Genomic DNA, 24,310 nt, shown 5'->3' on the forward strand with positions numbered 1-24,310 from the left:
TTTCTAAAAATGGATTTGATTATATTCTAGCCCAACAGCTTCTCTGGGGATTTTCAGGTATGGTTATTAACTGAAGATGTACTGGTTTGGATTGAAGCTTGATATTTGTGTGAATTTGGTGATTAGCTGTTCTTATTACCCCAGCTTTCTTGTAAAAAAACCTTGCCAAATAGAGCTGCCAAAAGGTAGCTACCAAAGATAATTATGAAAAGAGTTCTAAATACGCATGAGGGGAAAGTGCATATTGATGAAGAAAACCTTGTAGTTACATTACACGGAAATGATCAATATTTTCATTGGTTTATTTATATATTTTCAAATAAATTCCCATGCAGGAAGATGTCTAGTATTTTAAGATCACATGTATAGATTTTTAAAACAGTATTTCTAAAGTTCTGTGTGCAAATAATGGGATTTAAGCTTAGCTTTTAAGTAGATTCTTATGTTGCTGGTCCACTGCTGCAAGTATTTCTCACTTTCACAAGGCTACTGTGTTTATCTGTGTTTTCTGTTCAATAGAAATAACAGAATGCATAGCTCTGTAGGCATGAAGTAAAAGTAAAAAAATTTTTTTTCTGAAGGATGTCTTGCTACTGATTTCCAGCAGAGCAGGGACAGTAGATAATATCTTTAATTGGATGGTTGCTTTTAAGGAAATGGCAGTGCTATCTAAATGGAAGAAAGATCTGAAGTTCAAATAGATGTCTAGCTTCCATTTCTGTCATTGTTTTTGATGTCTTTGGGAGGTAGCGGTATTTTTATATTCTGTAGTATTTTCTTACCCCCAGACATTCTGTAGTTTTTAAGTATAAACTGTCTTAATGATAATTGAGACACGAGTGTTAACATATGTTTCTTTTAGTGAAGGCTTTGATAATAAGAATAAAAGCATATACATCTAAACTTAGTTTCAGCACTCCTTGCACAACTGAATTTTGTTGCTTGTCAGTTTTAGTGTAAGATCATCTGCACCTGAGCTGCTCTCTGTTATATCTAATAAATAATCTTTCAGATCTATTTGAATCTTTGCAATTATAGACAAACAAATAGTAGATTAGATTCTTATTTACCGCTAGGCAAAGAAGTAGTGTAAAGAATCAGACAAACAAAAAAATACATTTGAAGTTTCTACTTTGATTGTAAAACTGTAGTTATTATGTATGCCTGAGAACTCTTGTGTCAAACTAACAAATGCAATAACATATAGATAATTTTCAATTTGTTTTTATTTTTACACTAATATGGAATGTATTTGCTTTTAATTAACTCCTAAAAGCAAGGGGAGCTGGTATCTGCAGTTCTATTTAACAAACAGTTTTTTCCACAAAAAGAAAAGGCAGGGTACAAGTTAGATTCCTCCCCCCACTCCTTTTTCTTTCTTTCCCCCCCAACAACCAAAAGCACTTTGTTATGTAGCTTTGCTCTGTCATTTTCATGGCTTTGCCCTTTTGCTATTTTTTCAGGAAGGCCATGCACTCAGCTGCAGCTTCTGAACCCAGAAAGATTTGCCCGGCTCATTAAAGAAGTTATGAATAGCGTGTGGCCTGGCAGAGACATGGTGGTACAGTGGTATCCAGGTTTGGAAGACAAAAATCACCCATCAGTTTCCTGGCTTAAGATGGTCTGGAAGAACCTATATATACATTTTTCTGATGACTTGAGTGTGTTTGATGACATGCCGCTTATCCCCAAGACACTGCTGGAGGAAAACCAAACATCAGTGGAACTGATTAGATTTAGGAATCCATCGCCTATCATTCTGGAAGACGAATCTGAGACTCAGCTCCCAGAATATTTAGCTGATATTATTCAGAAAGTTGGTGGAGTTGTACTTAAGAAGCTGGATACTTCTATCCAACATCCACTTATAAAAAAATATGTGCATCCACCATTGCCAAGTGCTATTTTACAAATAATGGAAAAAATGTCCTTACAGAAACTATGCAATCAGGTTGCATCATTCCCATCAACACATAAAGATGCTCTTAGAGCATTCTTAGCTAGTTTAACTGATGCAAGTGAAAAAGAGAGAAGAATTATTCAGGAATTGCTAATATTTAAAAAAATCGAAAAATCATCTGATGAAAGTGCCCCTGTTTTTACTGGGCTAAAAGGTAGTAAGGTATTACACCACACTGCCAAAATTCCTCCTGGTCTAAGATTTTCTATTCCAATAATTGACAGCAGTGATGAAGCTACTATTCGCTTAGCTAACCTGCTGAAAATAGAACAGCTAAAGAGCACAGATTGCTTGAAGTTTGTTATAGAAGACATAAGAAGTGATTTTTATTCATACGATGAAACAACACAGATAATGCAATGGGTTCTTGAAAATCTGACTTTTCTGAAAAATGAGAATACGGATGTGATAGATTGGCTGACATCACTAAAGTTTATTAAGATTTCACAGGAAGAGATACTGTCAGCAAATGAACTCTTTGATCCTGAGGTAGAACTTCTGCAAAATTTGTTTTATGCTGAGGAGGAAATTTGCTTCCCCCCTGTTATTTTTACATCTTCAGATATTCTTCATTCTCTGAGACAAATAGGCTTAAAAAATGAGGCCAATCTTGAGGAAAGTGATATTATGAGAGTGGCAAATAAAATTGAAAGTTTGCATGCTAACTCTAACACCAATCATGATTTACTGTTAAGAAAAGCTAGAACTCTTTTGATGATTTTGAACAAAAACCATACACTGCTTCACTCATCTGAAACAAAAGCTGCGCTGAAAAAAATAAAATGGATTCCCGCATGTAAGGAAAGACCTCCAAATTATCCAGGATCCTTAGTTTGGAAAGGAGATCACTGTAATCTGTGTTCGCCACCAGAAATGTGTGATATAGCTCATGCAATTTTAGTTGGTTCCTCAGTTCCTCTTGTGGAAAATGTGCTGTTGGATATAGAAAAAGCACTTGGCATCCCCACCAAGCCCAGCATAAAAGCAGTCTTAAAACATTTCAAAGTGGTGGTTGATTGGCACAGTTCTAAAACCTTCAGTGATGAGGACTATTATCAATTTCAGCATATCTTGCTTGAGATTTATGGATTTATGCATGATCATCTAGAAGAAGGCAAAGAAGCTTTCAAAGCCCTGAAATTTCCCTGGGTTTGGACAGGTAAAACATTTTGTTCCCTCACACAAGCAGTAATAAAGTCAGTACCTGATCTTGATCTTCAGCCTTATCTACATTATGTGCCAAAAACAATGGCGAAGTTTCACCAGTTGTTTAAATGTTGTGGTTCAATTGAGCAGTTAACACCAGACCACGTTTCTATGGTCATTCAGAAAATATATCTAAAAAGTGAGCAGTCTCTCTCGGAACAAGAGAGTAAACAAAATCTTCACATTATGTTGAGCATCATAAGATGGCTGTACAGCAATCAGATTCCTGCAAGTCTGCATACGCCCATGCCACTATACAGTGGCAAACTTCCTTATAAACTTGCAATGAGGCCAATCCATGAGTGCTGTTATTGTGATATCAAAGTTGATGACTTAAACGATTTGCTTGAAGATTCTGTTGAACCAATAATTTTGGTGCATGAAGACATACCAATGAAAACTGCTGAGTGGTTAAATGTCCCATGCCTTAGCACAAGATTGATTAATCCAGAAAATATGGGATTTGAGCAATCTGGGCAAAGAGAGCCTCTGACTGTAAGAATTAAAAACATTTTGGAAGAATACCCTTCCATTTCAGATATCTTTAAAGAGCTTCTTCAAAATGCTGATGATGCTAATGCAACAGAATGTAATTTCCTGATTGACATGAGAAGAAATATGGATATAAGAGAGAATCTCCTGGATCCAGGAATGGCAGCATGTCATGGTCCAGCTTTGTGGTCATTCAATAATTCTGAATTTTCTGACTCTGACTTCCTAAATATAACTCGATTAGGAGAGTCTTTAAAAAGGAGTGAAGTTGACAAAGTAGGAAAGTTTGGACTGGGATTCAATTCTGTTTATCATATCACTGATGTTCCTATTATTTTGAGCCGTGAATTCATGATTATGTTTGATCCAAATGTTAACCATATCAGTAAGCATATTAGAGATAAGTCTAACCCTGGGATCAAAATCAACTGGAGTAAACAACAGAAGAGGCTACGAAAATTTCCTAATCAATTTAAGCCATTTATAGGAGTTTTTGGTTGCCAGCTACCACTGACTGTAGAATCTCCTTACAGCTACAAAGGAACGCTTTTCAGGCTGTCCTTTAGAACTCAGCAGGAAGCTAAAGTGAGTGAAGTCAGCAGTGCATGTTACAATACAGCAGACATTTACTCTCTTGTGGATGAATTTAGCATTTGTGGTCATAGACTGATAATATTTGCTCAGAGTGTAAATTCAATGGTTTTGAAATACTTGAAAATTGAGGCAGATGATCCTGGGGTGGCACAAGATGTTGTCACTATCAAAAAAAATTTGTGTTCTTCCAAAGCCTTGACTGCACCAAATGTAAGTGTTTTAAAGGAAGCGGCTAAACTCATGAAGGTCTGCAGCAGTAGTAATAAAAAGCTTCCCACTGAAACACCAAAGTCCTCCTGTATCTTACAGATAGTAGTAGAAGAATTTCACCATGTATTTAGAAGGATTGCTGATTTACAGTCTCCACTTTTCAGAGGTACAGAGGATGATCCAGCTTCTTTCTTTGAAATGGCTAAATCAGGACAGATAAAAAGATCAGCTGATGAATTGCCACAGAAGACAGTAGATTCAACAACATGGCTTATATGTTCTTGCATGGACATTGGAGATGCTTTAAAATTTTCATTACATGAAAGTGGACGAAGACTAGGTCTTGTTCCCTGTGGTGGAGTAGGAGTGTTGCTGTCTGAAACCCAGGATCAAAAGTGGATTGTGAAACCTAATTGCAACACCATAGGTGAAGTATTCTGCTATTTACCTCTACGAATAAAAACAGGCTTACCTCTTCATATAAATGGCTGCTTTGCAGTTACTTCAAATCGGAAAGAGATCTGGAAAACAGACACGAAAGGAAGATGGAATACAGTATTCATGAGGCATGTTATTGTAAAAGCCTACATAGAAGCACTTTGTGTTCTACGTGACATGGCAATCAACGGCGAGCTAGTTGACTACAGTTACTGTGCAGTGTGGCCAGATCCTGATTCGGTTCATGATGATTTTTCTGTTATTTGTCAAGGATTTTATGAAGATATAGCTCATATGAAAAGCAAAGAAGGGATCAAAGTGTTTTCTGATGGTTTCTCTTGGGTTTCCATGAAGAATGTAAGGTTTTTGGATGACTCTATACTAAAACGACCAGATGTTGGACCATCGGCCTTTAAGATCTTTCTGAAGTACCTTAAAAAAACTGGTTCCAAAAATCTGTGTGCTGTAGATCTCCCATCCTGGGTAAAGACAGGGTTTGAAGAAGCAGGATGCAAATACATATTGCTGGAGAACACTTTCTCTGAGAAACAGTTCTTTTCTGAGGTATTTTTCCCTAATGTTCAGGAGATAGATGCAGAGCTGCGTGATCCTTTGATGCGTTATGTTCTCAATGAAAAAGTTGAGGAGTTCTCAGGAATTCTTCGTGTTACTCCATGTATTCCCTGTTCTTTGGATGAACATCCATTAGTTACACCATCAAGACTGATCCATCCTGAAGGAAGAGTTGCAAAGTTGTATGATGCTGAAGATGGACGATTTCCTTATGGCACCGCTCAGGATTATCTTAACCCAGTTATTTTGGTTAAGCTTGTTCAGTTGGGAATGGCTAAAGATGATATTTTATGGGAGGATCTGATAGAACGTGCAGAGTCAGTAGCTGAAATTAACAAGATTGATCATGCTGCAGCTTGTCTCAGAAGCAGTATTATATTGAGCCTTATTGATGAAAAACTAAAATCTAGGGACCCTAGAGCTAAAGAATTTGCTGCAAAATGTCAAACCATCCCTTTCCTTCCTTTCCTTAGCAAGCCAGCAGGCTTCTCACTGCACTGGAAAGGCAGTGATTTTCAGCCTGAAGCGATGTTTCCAGCAACTGATCTTTTTACTGCCGATCATCAAGATATAGTTTGCCTAATACAACCAATTCTTAATGAAAATTCCCACTCCTTTAAAGGTTGTGGTGCTTTGTCATTAGCTGTCAAAGAATTTTTGGGTTTACTGAAGAAACCAGCTGTTAATTTGGTCATAAATCAGTTAGAAGAAGTTGCAAAGTCATTTGATGGAATCACATTATATCAAGAAAATATCACTAATGCTTGTTACAAATACCTCCACGAAGCAATGTTACAGAATGAATCGACAAAAGCTATGATAATTGAACAACTGACAAACTGTAGTTTTATTCTGGTTGAGAATGTGTATGTTGATCCAACAAAAGTGTCTTTTCATTTGAATTTTGAAGCAGCACCCTATCTCTATCAGTTGCCGAATAAATATAAAAATAGTTTCCGTGAGCTATTTGAAAGTGTGGGTGTAAGACAGGCTTTCACAGTTGAAGATTTTGCTGTAGTTCTGGAATTAATAAATCAGGAAAGAGGGACCAAACAACTAACAGAAGACAACTTTCAGCTTTGCAGGAGAATAATTAGTGAAGGAATATGGAGCCTCATTAGAGAGAAGAAGCAGGAATTTTGTGAGAAAAAGTATGGTGATATTTTGTTACCCGATACTCGTCTTGCACTTCTGCCTGCAAAATCTTTGTGTTACAATGACTGTCCATGGATTAAAGTTAAAGACACAACTGTTAAATATTGTCATGGTGATATTCCGAGAGAAGTTGCAGTAAAGCTTGGAGCAGTACCAAAACGCCATAAAGCTTTGGAAAGATATGCATCCAATATCTGTTTTACTACCCTTGGAACAGAATTTGGGCAGAAAGAAAAATTGACAAGTAGAATTAAAAGCATTCTTAATGCCTACCCTTCAGAAAAAGAAATGCTGAAAGAGCTCCTTCAGAATGCAGATGATGCAAAAGCTACAGAGATCTGTTTTGTGTTTGATCCTAGACAGCATCCAGCCGACAGAATATTTGATGAGAAATGGGCACCACTTCAAGGACCAGCACTGTGTGTTTACAACAATCAGCCTTTTACAGAAGATGATATTCGAGGAATTCAGAACCTTGGAAAAGGTACAAAAGTAGGAAATCCCTGTAAAACTGGACAATATGGTATAGGTTTCAATTCTGTTTATCATATTACTGATTGTCCTTCTTTCATATCTGGCAATGACATACTTTGTATTTTTGATCCTCATGCTAGATATGCACCAGGTTCAACATCAACAAGTCCTGGTCGCATGTTTAGAGATTTAGATGCAGATTTCAGAACACAGTTCTCAGATGTACTGGACCTCTACTTAGGAAATCACTTTAAACTGGATAATTGCACGATGTTTAGGTTTCCTCTTCGAAATGGAGAAATGGCAAAAGTATCAGAAATTTCCTCAGTTCCTTGCTCAGATAGAATGGTCCAAAATCTTTTAGATAAGCTGCGTACAGACGGAGCAGAACTCTTAATGTTTTTGAACCATATGGAAAAAATTTCTATTTGTGAGATAGAAAAAACAACAGGAGCACTAAATGTGTTGTATTCTGTACAAGGCAAAATCACTGATGGAGACAGACTGAAACGAAAGCAATTCCATGCATCTGTAATTGACAGTGTAACTAAAAAAAAGCAGCTAAGTGAAATACCTGTGCAACAGATTACTTACACAATGGATACTGAAGACTCTGAAGGAAATCTTACAACTTGGTTAATTTGTAACAGGTCAGGCTTTTCTGCCATGGAAAAGGTATCCAAAAGTGTGGTTTCAGCCCACAAGAATGAGGACATTACTCTTTTTCCACGTGGTGGGGTCGCAGCTTGCATTACTCATAATTACAAAAAACCTCACAGAGCATTCTGTTTCTTACCATTATCATTAGAAACTGGATTACCTTTTCATGTGAATGGACACTTTGCTCTGGATTCTGCAAGAAGAAATCTGTGGCGTGATGATAATGGTGTTGGAGTAAGAAGTGACTGGAATAGTAGCCTAATGACAGCACTGATAGCACCAGCCTATGTTGAACTGCTGATTCAGCTGAAGAAACGGTATTTTCCAGGCACTGATCCTACAGTATCAGTGCTGCAAAACACACCTATTCATGTTGTGAAAGACACTTTAAAAAAATTTTTATCCTTTTTTCCAGTTAATAGACTTGATATTCAGCCAGATTGGTATTGTTTAGTGAAAGCAGTTTACAGTTGCATTTATGAAGATTTGAAGCGTCTTTTACCTGTTATGCGAGCTCCAAATATTGATGGTTCTGATTTGCATTCTGCTGTTATCATCACATGGGTTAACATGTCTACTGTGAACAAAGGCAGGCCATTCTTTGACAACTTACTACAAGATGAATTGCAGCATCTCAAAAATACAGAATATAACATCACAACGCGGAAGACAGTGGCTGAAAATGTTTACAGACTCAAGCATTTACTCTTAGAAATTGGATTTAATTTGGTATATAACTGTGATGAAACTGCAAATCTTTACCACTGTTTGGTAGATGCAGATATTCCTGTCACCTATGTGACACCTGCTGATGTCCGATTATTTTTGATGACATTTTCTTTTCCAGACTCTAATTGTCACATTGGAAAGTTACCCTGCCGTCTTCAGCAGACAAATTTGAAACTCTTCCATAGTCTCAAACTTCTGGTTGACTACTGTTTTAAAGATGCAGAAGAAAATGAAATCCAAATTGAGGGCTTGCCACTCCTTATTACTCTTGATAATGTTTTGCAAATTTTTGATTCAAAGCGACCAAAGTTCTTGACAACATACCACGAACTGATTCCATCTCGCAAGGATCTCTTTATGAACACATTGTATTTGAGATACAACAATATTTTACTTAGCAGTGAAGTAGCAAAAGTCTTTGATATCAGAAGTTTTGCTGAATTGTTATCATCTGTGTTGCCTAGAGAATATAAAACTAGAAATTGTATGAAATGGAAGGAAAACTTTGCAAGTGAATCTTGGCTTAAAAATGCCTGGCATTTTATTAGTGAGTCTATAAATATAAAGGAAGAGCAAGAAGATACGCAAGCAAAATTCGATGATGTTGTTGAAACTTTGAAGGACTGGACTTTGCTCCCCGGTGTAAGGTTTACTGTCTCAGCTAATCATCTTGTTGTGCCAGAGTGCGATGTTTTGCTGCCCCTCAGCATTATGCATATAGCTGTTTTTCCAAATGCTCAGAGTGATAAAGTCTTTCATGCTTTAATGAAAACAGGCTGTATTCAGCTGGCATTGAACAAAATTTGTTCCAAAGACAGTGCTTTGGTGCCTTTCTTGTCAGGACGTACAGCAAATATAGATAATCCTTCAAGCATTCTGAAAGCCATACAATATATGGTACAGACATCAACTTTTAGGACTGAAAAGTTAGCAGAAAGTGACTTTGAGGCTCTCTTAATGTACTTTAATTGCAATTTATGTCATTTGACATCTCAGGATGACATTAAAATTTTAAAGTCTCTTCCATGTTATAAATCCATTAGTGGCCGATACATCAGCATTTCAAAATATGGGACGTGTTATGTCCTCACAAAAAGCATCCCATCAGTAGAAGTAGACAGATGGACACAGTCGACTTCATCAGCTTTTCTTGAAGAGAAGGTTCATTTGAAAGATTTGTATACTGTGCTTGGCTGTGTCTCTGTGGATGATCTTGAAGTGTACTTGAAACATCTTTTGCCAAAAATCGAAAGTCTGTCTTACGATGCAAAATTAGAACACTTGATCTACTTAAAGAATAGGCTAACTAGCATTGAAGAAACTTCAGAAATGAAGGAACAGCTGTTTGAAAAGCTTGAAAGCATTTTGATCATTCATGATGCAAGCAATAGATTAAAACCTGCAAAATATTTTTATGACAGGACTGTAAAAGTCTTTGAAGTTATGCTTCCTGAAAAATTTTTTATACCTCAAGATTTTTTTAAGAAACTAGAGCAGCTTACAAAACCGAAAAATCAAGCTGCATTCCTGCCATCATGGGTAACTTTTCTACGACATATCGGATTGAAATTCATCATTTCACAGCAACAATTACTACAGTTTGCTAAGGAGATCAGCATGCGAGCAAATACAGAAAACTGGTCTAAAGAAACACTGCAAAATACTGTCGATGTCCTCCTTCATCACATATTTCAAGAGAGAACTGACCTTCTGTCAGGAAATTTTCTGAAAGAATTGTCATTAATTCCTTTTCTGTGCCCTGAACGAGCTCCAGCAGAATTTGTTAGATTTCATCCTCAGTATCAAGAAGTTAATGGGACGCTTCCTCTTATACGATTCAATGGGGCACAGGTGAATCCTAAATTCAAACAGACTGATGTGTTGCAGTTGCTGTGGACTTCGTGTCCCATTCTTCCTGAGAAAGCAACACCTTTAAGTATCAAAGAGCAAGAGGGAAGTAGTCTTGGTGCACAAGAACAACTTGAGCAAGTTTTAACTATGCTGAATGTTAATTTGGACCCTCCTCTGGACAAAGTCATCAATAACTGCAGGAACATATGTAATATAACAACTTTGGATGAGGACATGGTGAAAACTAGGGCCAAGGTCCTAAGAAGCATTTATGAATTTCTTAGTACAGAGAAAAGGGAATTCCGCTTTCAGCTTCGAGGAGTTTCTTTTGTAATGGTGGAAGAAGGTTGGAAGCTCCTTAAGCCTGAAGAGGTAGTAATAAACCTTGAGTATGAATCTGATTTTAAACCTTATCTTTACAAACTTCCTTTAGAACTTGGTACTTTCCATCAGTTATTTAAACATTTGGGTACTGAAGATATTATTTCAACAAAGCAGTATGTTGAAGTTCTAGGTCGCATATTCAAGAACTCGGAAGGAAAGCAATTGGATCCTAATGAAATGCGCACGGTTAAAAGAGTAGTTTCTGGCCTGTTCAAAAGTCTTCAGAATGATTCTGTCAAGGTTAGAAATGACCTTGAGAATATGAGGGATTTTGCCCTTTACCTGCCAAGTCAGGATGGTAGGTTGGTAAAGTCTAGTATCTTAGTTTTTGATGATGCACCCCACTACAAAAGCAGAATCCAGGGTAACATTGGTGTGCAAATGCTTGTTGATCTTAGCCAGTGTTACTTAGGCAAGGACCATGGTTTTCACACTAAACTGATAATGTTATTCCCTCAGAAGTTGAGGCCTCGCTTACTTAGCAGTATTCTTGAGGAACAGTTGGATGAAGAGTCTCCCAAAATTTGTCAGTTTGGAGCGTTATGTTCTTTGCAGGGAAGGTTACAGTTACTGTTGTCTTCAGAACAATTCATCACAGGACTCATTAGGATTATGAAGCATGAAAATGACAATGCTTTTTTAGCTAATGAAGAAAAAGCAATAAGACTCTGCAAAGCTTTGCGAGAAGGTTTGAAAGTTTCCTGTTTTGAGAAGTTGCAAACAACATTAAGAGTTAAAGGTTTTGCTCCTATTCCCCACAGCAAAAGTGAAACATTTGCTTTCCTGAAGAGATATGGAAATGCAGTAATTTTGCTTTACATACAGCATTCTGACAGCAAAGACATAAATTTCCTGTTGGCATTAGCAATGACCTTAAAATCCGCAACTGACAACCTGATTTCTGATACCTCTTATTTAATTGCCATGCTGGGTTGTAATGATATTTACCGGATCGGTGAGAAGCTTGACAGTTTAGGAGTGAAGTATGACTCTTCTGAGCCATCAAAACTTGAACTACCAACACCTGGCACTCCTATACCAGCTGAAATTCACTATACACTTCTTATGGATCCAATGAATGTATTTTATCCTGGTGAATATGTTGGTTACCTTGTTGATGCTGAAGGTGGTGATATATATGGATCATATCAACCAACTTATACCTATGCAATCATTGTACAAGAAGTAGAAAGAGAAGATGATGAAAGTCCCAGTTTTCTGGGGAAGATTTACCAGATTGATATTGGATATAGTGAATATAAAATAGTGAGCTCTCTTGACTTGTACAAATTTTCAAGACCGGAGGAAAGTTCTCAAAGCAGGGATAGCACACCTTCTACCCCAACCAGTCCTACAGAATTTCCAGCACATGGACCGAGGACAATTCCACCTCTCTTCACTGGTAGAGAGAGCCACAAAACAATGTCCTCAAAACATCACTCTCCAAAAAAGATAAAGTCAAACTCGTTGCCGGAAATACTAAGAGAAGTGACATCAGTGATTGAACAGGCTTGGAAGCTTCCAGAATCTGAAAGAAAAAAGATCATTAGGAGGCTGTATCTTAAATGGCATCCAGATAAAAATGCAGAGAATCTTGATATAGCTAATGAAGTTTTCAAACATTTACAGAATGAGATTAACAGGCTAGAGAAGCAGGCCTTTATGGATCAAAATATGGACAGAGCCTCAAGAAGACCATTTTCATCCTCTGCTTCTCGATTTCAGTCAGATAAATTTTCATTTCAGAGATTTTATACTTCATGGAATCAAGAAGCAACAAGCCACAAATCTGAAAGGCAACAGTATAAAGAAAAGTGCCCATCTTCCACGGCGCCATCTTACTCGCAACGCTTTTTCGTCCCACCTACATTCAGGTCTGTTGGCAATCCTGTAGAGGCACGTCGATGGCTTAGGCAGGCCCGAGCTAACTTTTCAGCTGCAAGAAATGACCTCCATAAAAATGCCAATGAATGGGTATGCTTTAAATGCTACCTTTCTACTAAACTAGCCTTGATTGCAGCTGACTACGCTGTGAAGGGGAAATCGGACAAAGACGTAAAACCAGCAGCCCTTGCACAAAAAATAGAGGAATATAGTCAGCAACTTGAAGGGCTTACAAATGATGTTCAGACATTGGAAGCTTATGGAGTAGATAGCTTAAAAACTAGGTATCCTGACTTACTTCCTTTTCCACAGATTCCCAATGATAGGTTTACTTCAGAAGTTGCTATGAGAGTGATGGAATGTACTGCTTGTATCATAATAAAACTTGAAAACTTTATACAACAGAAAGTGTAAGTGATTTGAAGAGGTTAGGGAAGTGTTTTGTCAAGAGCTTAGGTATTTCATGTGATGGGATACAAATGTGGTTGTGCAGATTACTGAACATCCAAGAGGTTACACATTGCCAAGCAGTTTAGAAGCGTAGTGCACAAAGGTGGATGGTACTGAAGTACTTAGAATTGAAATTTATTTAAAGAGGATTTTTTTTAAACTGAGCCTGCTGTATAAGCAAACTGTAAAAACATGAGTATTTTTTAAAATTTGCAAGGAAACTGAGCTGCAAAAATTAGCTGTATGTACAATATTGTGATTAATTGGCATATTATTGACCTGCACTTTATATAACCAAAGCTTAGCCTTCTGTTAGATGAAGCCTGTAGTTGTAACTCTTTATTAGATTTTATTTCGTTTAATATAATGTTTCAAAACCAATAATGTCAGTTTTCAATGTACTAATCTTAAGACTGGACATAAATGAAATGGAAGATGGGATGGAAATTAAAATAACTTTGGAGATATTGCTCCAAAGCATTTCTGTATTCTTTTGTGTTCTGTGGACATTTGTGTCACTCATAGTAATACTCTTATCAGCTGGATCTGATCATAAATTTGCTGCAGCATCACATTGTGAACATTTAAAGGATTGTTTAGTACCTGTGAACTGGTACAGTTATTTTGATGCTGAATAATGATACTTGATTTAACATGCAACTTCATGTCATGCATTGATTGCATTTACTTTATTATAAAATAATTAAGTATTTAATTTACCTTTTTTCCTAGAGCCTGTCATCTTTGTTCAATGAAAAATGCATGTGGATGATATAAAATTGGTGAACATTATTATATGGTGTTTTATCATTATTTTGTTTGAACACCAAAACTCAGTTTTCAGACGTCTAAATGCTTGAGTTTCTTTTTTTTTTCCCTGTGTGTGTGCCTTTGTGTGTGTACATATATATATATATTTTTCCACAAACAAACATTGATAATAGTACAATACAGTAACCCATTTTTGGTGTAAACTGAGCACTGTTTTTTGTTACATGTTTAAAGGTGCTGCAATGTAATGCTCTTTTTATTTTGTTATTCACTACAGCCCTAGTAGAGAAGTCTGATTTTTAGTTCACACTCTTGTAATACTTTTGGTAATGTCATGCAATATGTTCAACGTTAGCTCTTTGTAAAAAAAATAAAATAAAAAAAAATATGGAAGGATAATGCTAAATGGAAGGATTTTTCCTTTGCTGGATTAGCCACATTTAACATAAATGTTAATTTTTTTCCAGTGACATGCTATTACAATTGTTTACTTGACAGCACAGTAAAACTGCAATTTAACTTACAGAATACAAAGGAAAATAAACAACAGTGAGCTTGCTGGGCTGATACAGCTGTGATAGTGTTGTAATCCAAAAATAAAAAATCACGATGAAGGCTTCTTCAGTTTTGTGCAAATTATAAAGGGCTTGTTCTCTTCTGAAAAATCTTGCAAATTGTAGTGGGAAGAAATGTGATGTTTGGAAAATGATACTGCTTCTGATTGTGAAGCCCTATTATTATTTCTGCTATTAAATATTAAGTGCCATAATTTTAATAAAGAAAAATGCAAACATAAATTTCAGTCTGATGTGTTTTGGTTTTACAAAGACTAAATTTACCTATTATTTCAAGCTTTCTTTTATATAGGTAAATACACAATCTCTTTTCAATTCACTCTAAGTAATTGTACAAATATTAAAATACTATTAAAAAGGAAATATGCTTTTTTCTTGCAGTGACAAATGTTTGCAGTTTTCTCAAAGAAATTGTACATTTTGCTGATTTTTTTGCAATAAATAGCATGTAAGTAAAACACAAATCCTGGTGTGCCATGAAATAAATAGGTTTAGTTAATTCCCTATGTTTTTTAAATAGATTCCTTTGTGGCTTTTACATAACTTTGTGCATTAAGTCAGATGAATAGTATTCATGGTAAGCAAAATACAAACAAAAGGAAACAGTTCTCGTGTTTTTCAGTTTAAATGGAGCTAAAACATAAGGTAGCATGTTAGCATGCAAACGAGTAACAGGAGCAACACGAACACTTTCCCCTTTTTAGGTGAGATCTTGAGGAAGGAAATCTTTTAAGCACATAACTGTGTTTTGTAAGCAACTTATGTTGCCTTACCAATATTACTGTGCGGAACTACTAAACTATTTTGTTATATTTTTATTTTGTTTACTTTGTATATGTTGTTGAGTGCTGACACTGTGAGAAAGAAAATGGTCCTAGTTCTTAGGAAGCTAATGGTCTGAAGCAATTTTAAATATTGAATGAAGATGAGCAAGAAAACCTGCGTGACGCAGAAAAATTCATGTATTCTATTATTCCCGGGTTGATACCATCAATCACTTGCAGTAAAATTTACATATGGATGCAGAGAGACAGGCAAGAGTGGCATCTCAGTTGGAAGTCTCTTAGTTTCTTTTTTTATTTGCTTAACTCGCTGTAACAGCTAGCCTAAATAAAGACACCTTATGAGACCAGGAAACCATACTGTGGGAGAAACTGATTTTGTAAGAAGTGCCATTTAATCCCTGTTTAAATAAATAAATAAATAAAATGCTTAATTAATGCTTCCTTTTGGCTCAGCTGGAGCCTTGGGAAATGCAGAATAACATATTTGTTCCTAAGTCAGGCATGGAAGCTCTGAACAGTTAGTATGTAATAATAGCAGTAAACGTTAGCATGTAGGTTCCACAAAAATACATTTTACAAGTAATTCTGCACAAGTTTGCATGAGAGAAAATGTCTTTTCAGTCAGGTATATGTCCTAGTTATCTTCCACAGGTACCAGTAATGTGTCTACGAAAAGCAGCTTCAGTAGTCTTGTCTCCCAGGATGTGAGGTATAGCAAAGATCAGTGGTACGTGAAACTAATTTAACTGTACATTTAGTAGCTTAAATATAAGGAACTGCGGTTGTAACAAGCCTTGGCAGGTTCGTAACTAATCTTTTTGTGGAAGCTTTAAAAGTTTTCCTCTCAAACAATGGCACCTATTCTAAAAAGCATTGGTCACTTGCCTTAGCAATTAGTGACAAGGAAAGGCTGCCTTTTTTAAAGAAATAGATTTTTGTGTAGCTAACTACCAAAAGAAAAAGAAATGGTTTGTTGTATAAAGAAATGCAGTTTTGCAATACTTGTACTCAAATTATCAAAATAAAGTTACTATGGTGGTGTGAAAACTAGGATTTAAGAGCTATTAGTATAAGGATTGCATTCACTTGGTACTTGGGTTGCTTTAAACAGGGCTTTAATAAAATTGATTGTAATTGCTTCAATTGAAGGTAGTATCAACTTTAAGATTTCCTACTGCTGGTTTGAGGATGGCTGGATTGGTATTGTGGAACACAGGCAGAAGTACTAGTTAAAAAATAATTAAACTTGACAGCCAAAGTAGATGTTTTCATTTGAAGAAGACACACATTTTTGTCACATGGAGGTGTTTGTCAGTGAGTGTTTCATCAAAACTCTTTTATCTTTTCTTTGGTTTGCACACTGGCATAATTTTTTGCGTACTTTCACCTACTACAGATGAAGACGAAGGAATTCTAGATGTCCATTGAAACCTAATTGTAAAGCATTTTCTAAATTCTGGAAAATAAATTTTTAGTTGGGGCCAAGATTTTTGTTTGTATTTTTAAATAATGTATTTTTCACGTTCTTAGAGTCTTTGGGAGATAATTATGTTTTAAAAATGAAAACATTCATTTAAGCTATGTTTCATTTGAACACAAAAGGAGAAGCAGTCTTTTCAAAATGTATAAAGTTTATTCAAGAACTCAGTTTTCAGTTAATTCTTGCAATTTCCTTTTGCATAAAGCTATAAAAAGATAGACACATGTCAATACTAAAGGACTGTGAAATGGAAACAAAAAGAGGTTGTGTTTGGGCAATCACCACTAAAGTTTTTCTTCCATTTTGATATTTTTACTTTTCTACTGTGTAACAATCCCAACCAGTTACAAGAACTGCTGTAAATAATTTTTTTTTCAGGGGAAAAAAAATACGCAAAGAATACAGTTCACTATGCTGGGTAGTGGTTTTTTTTTTTTTTGTTCTTCTCCATTTGGATAACACTTTTGAAACTAAACTAGACAAATGCGTACTCTCACTTTCCTGTGCCATAATTTTCTGTTAATCTGTAACTATTTACTGAAGTTTGATTTCAGAAGAAACAATAATTTTGATGTATTAATGACAGATCGAAAGATATCCACATGGAGATATCAGAAATGATAATTCAGTGATGTATAATCTATATGGAGATTAACAACAATTCAGATTATAGCATCAACTGATAACACTGTGGTAGTTTTAGCATAAACTTTTTTTTCCACTAACCACATGTAAAAGAAAAAAAAAAAAATCCCCAAAATGTTCTTCAGTGACAAGAAGTTGCCATCCATGCTGTAACAATCCTGCACAACTTTTATATAACGCAACTATAGTTCAATGTCAATTTTGTAGCATAAAGAAAAGAAGAATGAAATTTAAACATTGAAGAGGGGCGAGTTGGTGATTTGGATGATGGCAGAGCTGAGGATACAGCAGAGCTGTTTTGTTTTCTGTACTACTCAGAATTCACCTGTGAACTGAGGCAAGTCCAAAAGGTTTATCATCTCCCCAAGAAAGGCAGTAGTTATTGCAATGTCTAACTGCGGTGCCATAATGCTTAGTAGTGTTACTAGCCAGGGAACTGCACCCTGATTTTCCTAGCTGTGTACCACAGCTTTGTAAAAATGTTAACTAAACCAGAGCAACTTCAATGTAGGAAGTTAGAGTAGCAATGGCTTCCAAATACCCAGTAGTTGTAGGGGGTTAGGTTACTTCTGTGATGCATGGAAAGCCTGCATTCAACCCCTTGCTCTGTATTAACTGGCAAATCACATTTGAAAATGTGCCTCCAAAACAAAAGCTTACAATGCATAACTTAAAATGCTATGTTTCCATTGCCAGCGGAACAGGCAGATTGTAACTAATAATACACTTACTTACAGTATCTGGCTAACATTTAGGGATTAGATTAGGTGAATGAGTAGTTTGGTACCACATGGAAGTGGGCATATGTTCCTTGACATCAGAAACATAAATATGATGACAATTCAGATGCCTTTGAAACTAGATAGTGGCTGAATTCTCCAAGTACTGAAGTCCTGGTTTTGCTGTTATACTACATCTATGAAAGACTGTAGACATTACAGCCCTCCAAGTTACTTATAGCAGCAGTTTTTAGTTATCTGGCACATACAATGGAATTTCCTGTCCTTTATTTTAATACTCGTACTTTCTATCTACCTGATGAATAAGCTAAGTTTGTTCATAATTTGGTTTGCAAAAGCTTGCACATGGAGCTGGAACCACCTAAACTGACTTTAAAGGAATGCTGAAGACAGATTTCTGTTGAAGTCTTCCTCAGCTGAGCGCTTAGTTGTAGAGAGAGAGATAGCTGAGAGATACAGTTGTAGAGTAGAGGAGATATATGTTCCTCTCTTCAGGGCCAACAGCCCTGGACTCACTCCTGAAGGTAGATGTCTGTAGCCCAGGAAAAGGGAATTTCAAAAACAGAAGATATGTGGCTTCCTACCTCTCCCTTAGGGAATACGTTAGCAGTCGGACCACTCTCCAAATAACGTGGGAGACCTTGATTCACTTGCCTCCTTTGCCTGCAGGGACCCAAAAACTCAGCTTAAGCACGTCTCCTACTTTTCCTATTGAAGTTCTTCTAGTTTGCATTAATTGCTGAGGGCTCCACCCTGCTAATGAAGGACAATTTCAGTATAGTATATTAGACTCAGATAAATTACAAAGACAGCCCTTGAGGCAGGGACTACCCAGGGCTTTACCACAATAACAGTGGATACTGTTAACTGGGGGCTGCTTCTCGACTCAGGTATCTGGGATCATAACCGAGCATTGGGTTTCTTCGCTTGTCCACCAGAGCTGAAGTAGCAAGTTTAAAAAAACAGCACAGTCTTAGTAATGCTTTTGTTCTGATTCTCCTGCTTTAAAGATGACGATTCTTTTCTGTAAAGGATGGACAGTCTGTGGTTTAATAACAATTATGGGTTAAAATCTTTCTGTAAATAGACACCAAGGCACTATGTGATAGCAGCTCTTACCTGGGTAGTAATATCACCACGTATATACAAAACAGCATTAAAGGAGTTAAAAACCCATGAGGTTTAAACAACAGACTATTAAATACAAATCCTGCTACCCAGAGGTGTGCAAACAATTTATTTGAGTTCAGTGCAACACTGTACAGGGGAAAGGGTCTGCAGTTGTGTTTCTCTACAAGGTCAATAAATGGTTTGTCAACTCTGGTGAGCATTTATTTTGTATCCAAAGTCCTAATGTAAAAAATAATAAAGAGTAGTTTTACTCTCTCCGTTTGTGATGGAGTCCCACTCTGACAGGATCAGAAATATCAGTCAACAGCTGCAGATGGAAATGAAATAGTCCTCTTAATTGAATCCTGTGGGCTGCAAAAAAGGATTTTTTTTCCCCACCGCCCAAACAGTTCCTTGTGTCAGACAATCTGGAGCCACATATTTTTTTCTTTTTACTAGTCCAGCTGGCAGAGCAAATTGCCTTGTTGAATTAGCATGTCCTAAAATATAAAAGGGTTTAAACAAGTATGACGGTACAGGCAGTACAACAAACTATTACTATTATAAAATATATTAACATATTTCTCTGTTGTATAGTGAACAGATTTGAGACACAGGGAGGTATAAATGACTCCTGGAGCTTTTTGTATTAGTTATTTTTATATGAATCTCAGTAATAAGCAAATCAGCATATATGTTGCCAAATTAAAATAGAAAGCTATTAGCAAATTAACAACTTTTACACAGAACTTATACAAATACTACATTTTTCATATCTTGTGTTATTGCAGGAACAAAATTGCATAGACCATTTGCTGGCACTTTCTGAATTCCCCAAATAATGCTTTGTTTTAGCAAATAGTTCAAGTAGTTCCCTCAATTTAATTTCACCCACTAATGCAGTGTTTACATGTAGTGAGAGAAAAAACCCACAGAGCTCAAAAATATTAACAATGACATAATCATCTGACTGAATAATAGTTCAGCAAGGAAACATACTCCTTTTATTTTTTTTTTATGCTCTCTGTAAGGCTGTTTTCCAAGTGTTACTGACAGAACATATAATTTTATTCAAAAGTTATTCTTCTGAAGTTGAAATGTCATTTGTGCTCTTCTTCCCCTTTCACCCTGTAGTCCAGAGTTGTAGATACAGATTTGTTTTCTAAACTGAAGTACTTTTTGTTTTTAAAATTCTGAAAATTCTGCTTTCGGTGATGCTCTTTAGCAATAATATAAAACTCAGACTAGCAAGAGGGTGTGCAGCCTTTTCTGGTGCCTCACTGGCAGACACGGCTGTATTCTTGGCAAGTGGAGCCTACGCCGGCCACTGACAAGTAGAGCTTTCCGTCTGGACAAACGCAGATTTCATAGAGCCCCTGAGAAATACCGGATCCACCTCTTGTACCCTCAGGCAGTTTGGGCAGTCGCACAGTTTCAGCATCGAGCAAAAGCTGCACGGGAGAAAGCAGGACAAATAGGCTTATTAGAGACAATATTGCAATAGTGTGCCATAAAACAACTTGACTTTGTCTAGGCAGTGGTTTAAGAATAGCCTTCTACACAGACTTGTTATATACAACCTGCTCTGAGACCTAGGTTCTTGGCAGACACTGGAACACGGGAGAGAGAAAAGCTGGTGCCCGTACTGTTCCTCAGCTGAGAACTCGTGAGGTTCAACAAGGCCAAGTGCAGGGTCCTGCAGTCCCAAACATGGATACAGGCTGGGCGATGAGTGGATTGAGAGCAGCCCTGCAGAGAAGGACTTGGGGGTATTTGTCGGTGAAAAACTGAATATGAGCCAGCAATGTGCACTCGCAGCCTAGAAAGCCAACCGTACCCTGGGCTGCATCAAAAGCAGCGTGGCCGGCAGGTGGAAGGTGATTCTGCCCCTCTATTCCGCTCTGGTGAGACCCCACCTGCAGTTCTGCGTCCAGCTCTGGGGTCCTCAGCACAGGAAAGACATGGACCTGTTGGAGTGAGTCCAGAGGAGAGCCCTGAAAATGATCAGAGGGATGGAACACCTCTCCTGTGAGGAAAGGCTGAGAGAGTTGGGGTTGTTCAGCCTGGAGAAGAGAAGGCTCCCGGGAGACCTTACAGCAGCCTTCTGGTACCTAACGGGGGCCTACAAGGAGGCCTGAGAGGGACTTTTTACAAGGGCACATAGTGATAGGACAAGGGGTAATGGCTTGAAACTGAAAGAGGGTAGATTTAGACTGGACATAAGGAAGACATTTTTTTATGATGAGGGTGGTGAGGCACTGGAACAGGCTGCCCAGAGCAGTTGTGGATGCCCCATCCCTGGCAGTGTTCAAGGCCAGGCTGGATGGGGCTTTGAGCAACCTGGTCTGGTGGCAGGGGGGGTTGGTCCCTTCCAACCCAAACCATTTTATGATTCTGTGATTCTATGGTAAGTCACAGGGCCCCTGCCCATACCCCGAATATCGGAGCATGGGTGCTGCTGCTACCGCTGGACCCAGGTCTGTCCTGGCCCGAGTCCTGAAGCCTCGCATGTGTGCCAGCTGGTTAAGGATGGATACACTGGTTGGCCTGGAGTTCCTCTGTGGATGAACTGGCACTGTACAGCCTCACAGAAGGGATAAATAGGCTGCTCCATGTTGCGTGCTGATGCTGATGGGGCAGCTCTTAACGATGTCTGCAGAGCTTCAGTCCTTAATTTAGCAGCTCTGGGGCTGAGTGTCCACCTCTGGGCCAAGGACCTCACTGGGGTGCCTGGGGATCACTGTGCTAGGGGGGAGCTGAGCGCTATCGGAGTTTTATTAGAAAGCATTTCTCTAAGCTAATACAACATTATGTCAATTGGTAGTATTATCTAATCTGACCCATAAATAAAAGTCTTGTTATTGGCACCATTAATTTTAATATCCTGTCTCCTAAAATCTGAGGAATTAAATTAACAGAACTTGAAAAAAGATTTTAAGTTATTAGTTATATTCAGATGGCAAGATCAACCATAGTTATGGAAACAGAAGAGCTTGTACTCACCACACCATCACTGCTGTGTAGTTTGATATCCATCTGGGAAAGAGCTTCAATATTGCCAGCTTGCGCTTTGATATTAATTCCTCGTGGTGCATCCATGCTCAAAGATCGAGTTGGTGATTCCAGCCTAAAAGCAGGAGCAGGAAATCTGAGAAGTAGCACATTCTCATATGTTCCTTTGTTTTTGAAAAATAAGTAAACTTTGAGCAAGCACTTGAAGGATCTCGCCTGAAGTCATATAAAAGATGCAGCTTCTTTTTTCTTCAGGCAGACTTGAAAAAGGAGGTAGCTATTTAAAAACACCAAAGCATCCCAAATGAAAAATATAGATGAATTCGTAATACAAACACAAGGTATTATTTCAGAGATAACTTCAGATTATTTCAGTATAATGGTAATCTATTCTTTAAAACTGAAACCCATTTTCACATTCTTTAGTTTGAATTTATTTTCATTTTTGACATAAGATACTGAAATTAACACAATTAGTGCAGTCTGAAAGTTTTTTAATCAACAAGAGTTTTGACCCTGCCATTAGTTGGACCAAGATTTCACTCAGAGTGTGTGTGTGTGTGTGTGTGTGTTGTTTAACTAGATGGCATCTGAAATTTAGAGAAACAGTAACTTCATTTGAAATAAAGATTATGCAATATAACAGAAAGTTGCAAACCCTACAATGCCACAAGATGGCAGGAAGGTACTGTGTTAGCTGAGTAATCACCTCATCGGGTCAGCTGTGCAGGATTAATGATTTTTAGTTTCCAAAGAGATAAGGCTTTGTTTCTTCAGAATTTTGGTATAATTTCCACGATAAGTAGCAGGGATAGAAGTACTAATTAAAAATCATGAGAAGTAAAGAAAAAGCCCAAGCTCAGCAACAAGCTAGTGATTATACTGCTTCTTTTGACCATTACCTAGAACTGCTTCATCTGGAGGCACTGGAAACACCGCAGGATCAGAGTTGATACCTACTGGGTTTTGTTCCTGAATATCGGCTCACCCTTCCTGATGACACCAGCCTGAATTTTACACTATCAGTCAACATTAAACAGATGAATATTAAGGCTAGAGAAAATGAATCAACCAGTGGTCCCGGTTTACTTTACATCCGTGTTACCTTTTCTATTCTGTATGTTCCCTGACACATATAAAACAATATGGGCTTCATCCATAATGCAGAACTCGGACGTGTCCCTGCAGATGCTGTGTTGGCTCTATGTGTGCTCAACAGCTGCTGATCTGGATGAGCTGAGGACTGTGCCCCAGCAGGTCCTTTACTAGGTGTGTGTCAGGTAGCGAGTCTAAATGCTGACTCCCAATCACATGCTAAAGGAATGAAATTATTTTACACACAGTCCTGATGTAGCTGTCTGATGGGTTTAATTTACTCAGACTGCTTCAGTTCTTCCTTCTTTTGCAGTTACTTCATTAAAACTAGAATTTAAAAGAAGTCAGTTTGTGCTTGTGAGAAACTTCAGTTGTATCTTAGAATTCTGAAGAAGCTAAATCTAGCTGCTATCTTAAAACCTAAACCCATGATATCTGAGCACAGTCAAGCACAGACACTGAAACTTCATTTTTTATCTCCAAATGTGAAAATAACTCAGGCAATATTGGCTTATCGCTGCTGGCCAGAGGTAGCAGAAGATTCTATCTTTGATCTTCAAAGGTCCCTTCCAACCCAATCCATTCTATGACTCTATGTTTCTATGATCTGCCTCTCCCTGACATCTCCTGGGTTAGTCATGTTCAATTAGTTTAAACTCCAGATTGATAATTTAAATTCCTAACTATGGATAACTGCATCATGGTTCCATATTGGGACCATATCCATAAAATAGTTTGATGCCTTATCCCACAACTCTGAGATGGCACGAACTACTGTCATGATCATGCTGAGTACAAGGGCACAAGTATGAGTCTGTTCTGCATCAGACATCTAATATAGTGTTAGTCATCTTTATTAAGCGGTGTTTGTGATTTAACAACTTTTATATGACTTTTTGCTTTAGATCCTTAGATTTACACTTTTATGAAATGGGAAATCAGTTTTTCCCTGAGTGATTTACATGGGAGGTCTGCTTCATGGGAATATTTTTCAACGTACATTTGTATGCATTATATAATGAAAAATTAATCATTGT

The 24,310-nt window shown here is 37.4% G+C and overlaps 2 protein-coding genes across 8 annotated transcripts in view; one reads left to right on the forward strand and one right to left on the reverse strand.

Annotated features, from left to right (window-relative positions):
• Positions 1 to 16,676, forward strand: part of SACS (sacsin molecular chaperone) — a 65,156-nt gene extending 48,480 nt beyond the window's left edge. For all 3 annotated transcript variants that reach the window (XM_030042226.2, XM_030042225.2, XM_030042227.2), the window contains one exon: positions 1,464 to 16,676. In XM_030042226.2, coding sequence (XP_029898086.1) covers positions 1,464 to 13,024 — 11,561 coding nt within the window. In that variant the 3' untranslated portion in view covers positions 13,025 to 16,676. The remainder of the gene's footprint in view (positions 1 to 1,463) is intronic.
• A 2,594-nt stretch (positions 16,677 to 19,270) lies between these two features.
• SGCG (sarcoglycan gamma) overlaps positions 19,271 to 24,310 on the reverse strand; it is a 152,784-nt gene continuing 147,744 nt past the window's right edge. For all 5 annotated transcript variants that reach the window (XM_030042231.2, XM_030042229.2, XM_030042230.2 and 2 more), the window contains 2 exons: positions 22,170 to 22,293; positions 19,271 to 20,617 (listed from right to left, as the gene is read on the reverse strand). In XM_030042231.2, coding sequence (XP_029898091.1) covers positions 20,444 to 20,617; positions 22,170 to 22,293 — 298 coding nt within the window. In that variant the 3' untranslated portion in view covers positions 19,271 to 20,443. The remainder of the gene's footprint in view (positions 20,618 to 22,169; positions 22,294 to 24,310) is intronic.

Source organism: Aquila chrysaetos, chromosome 19 (genome assembly GCF_900496995.4).
Source record: "Aquila chrysaetos chrysaetos chromosome 19, bAquChr1.4, whole genome shotgun sequence".
Lineage (NCBI taxonomy): Eukaryota > Metazoa > Chordata > Aves > Accipitriformes > Accipitridae > Aquila > Aquila chrysaetos.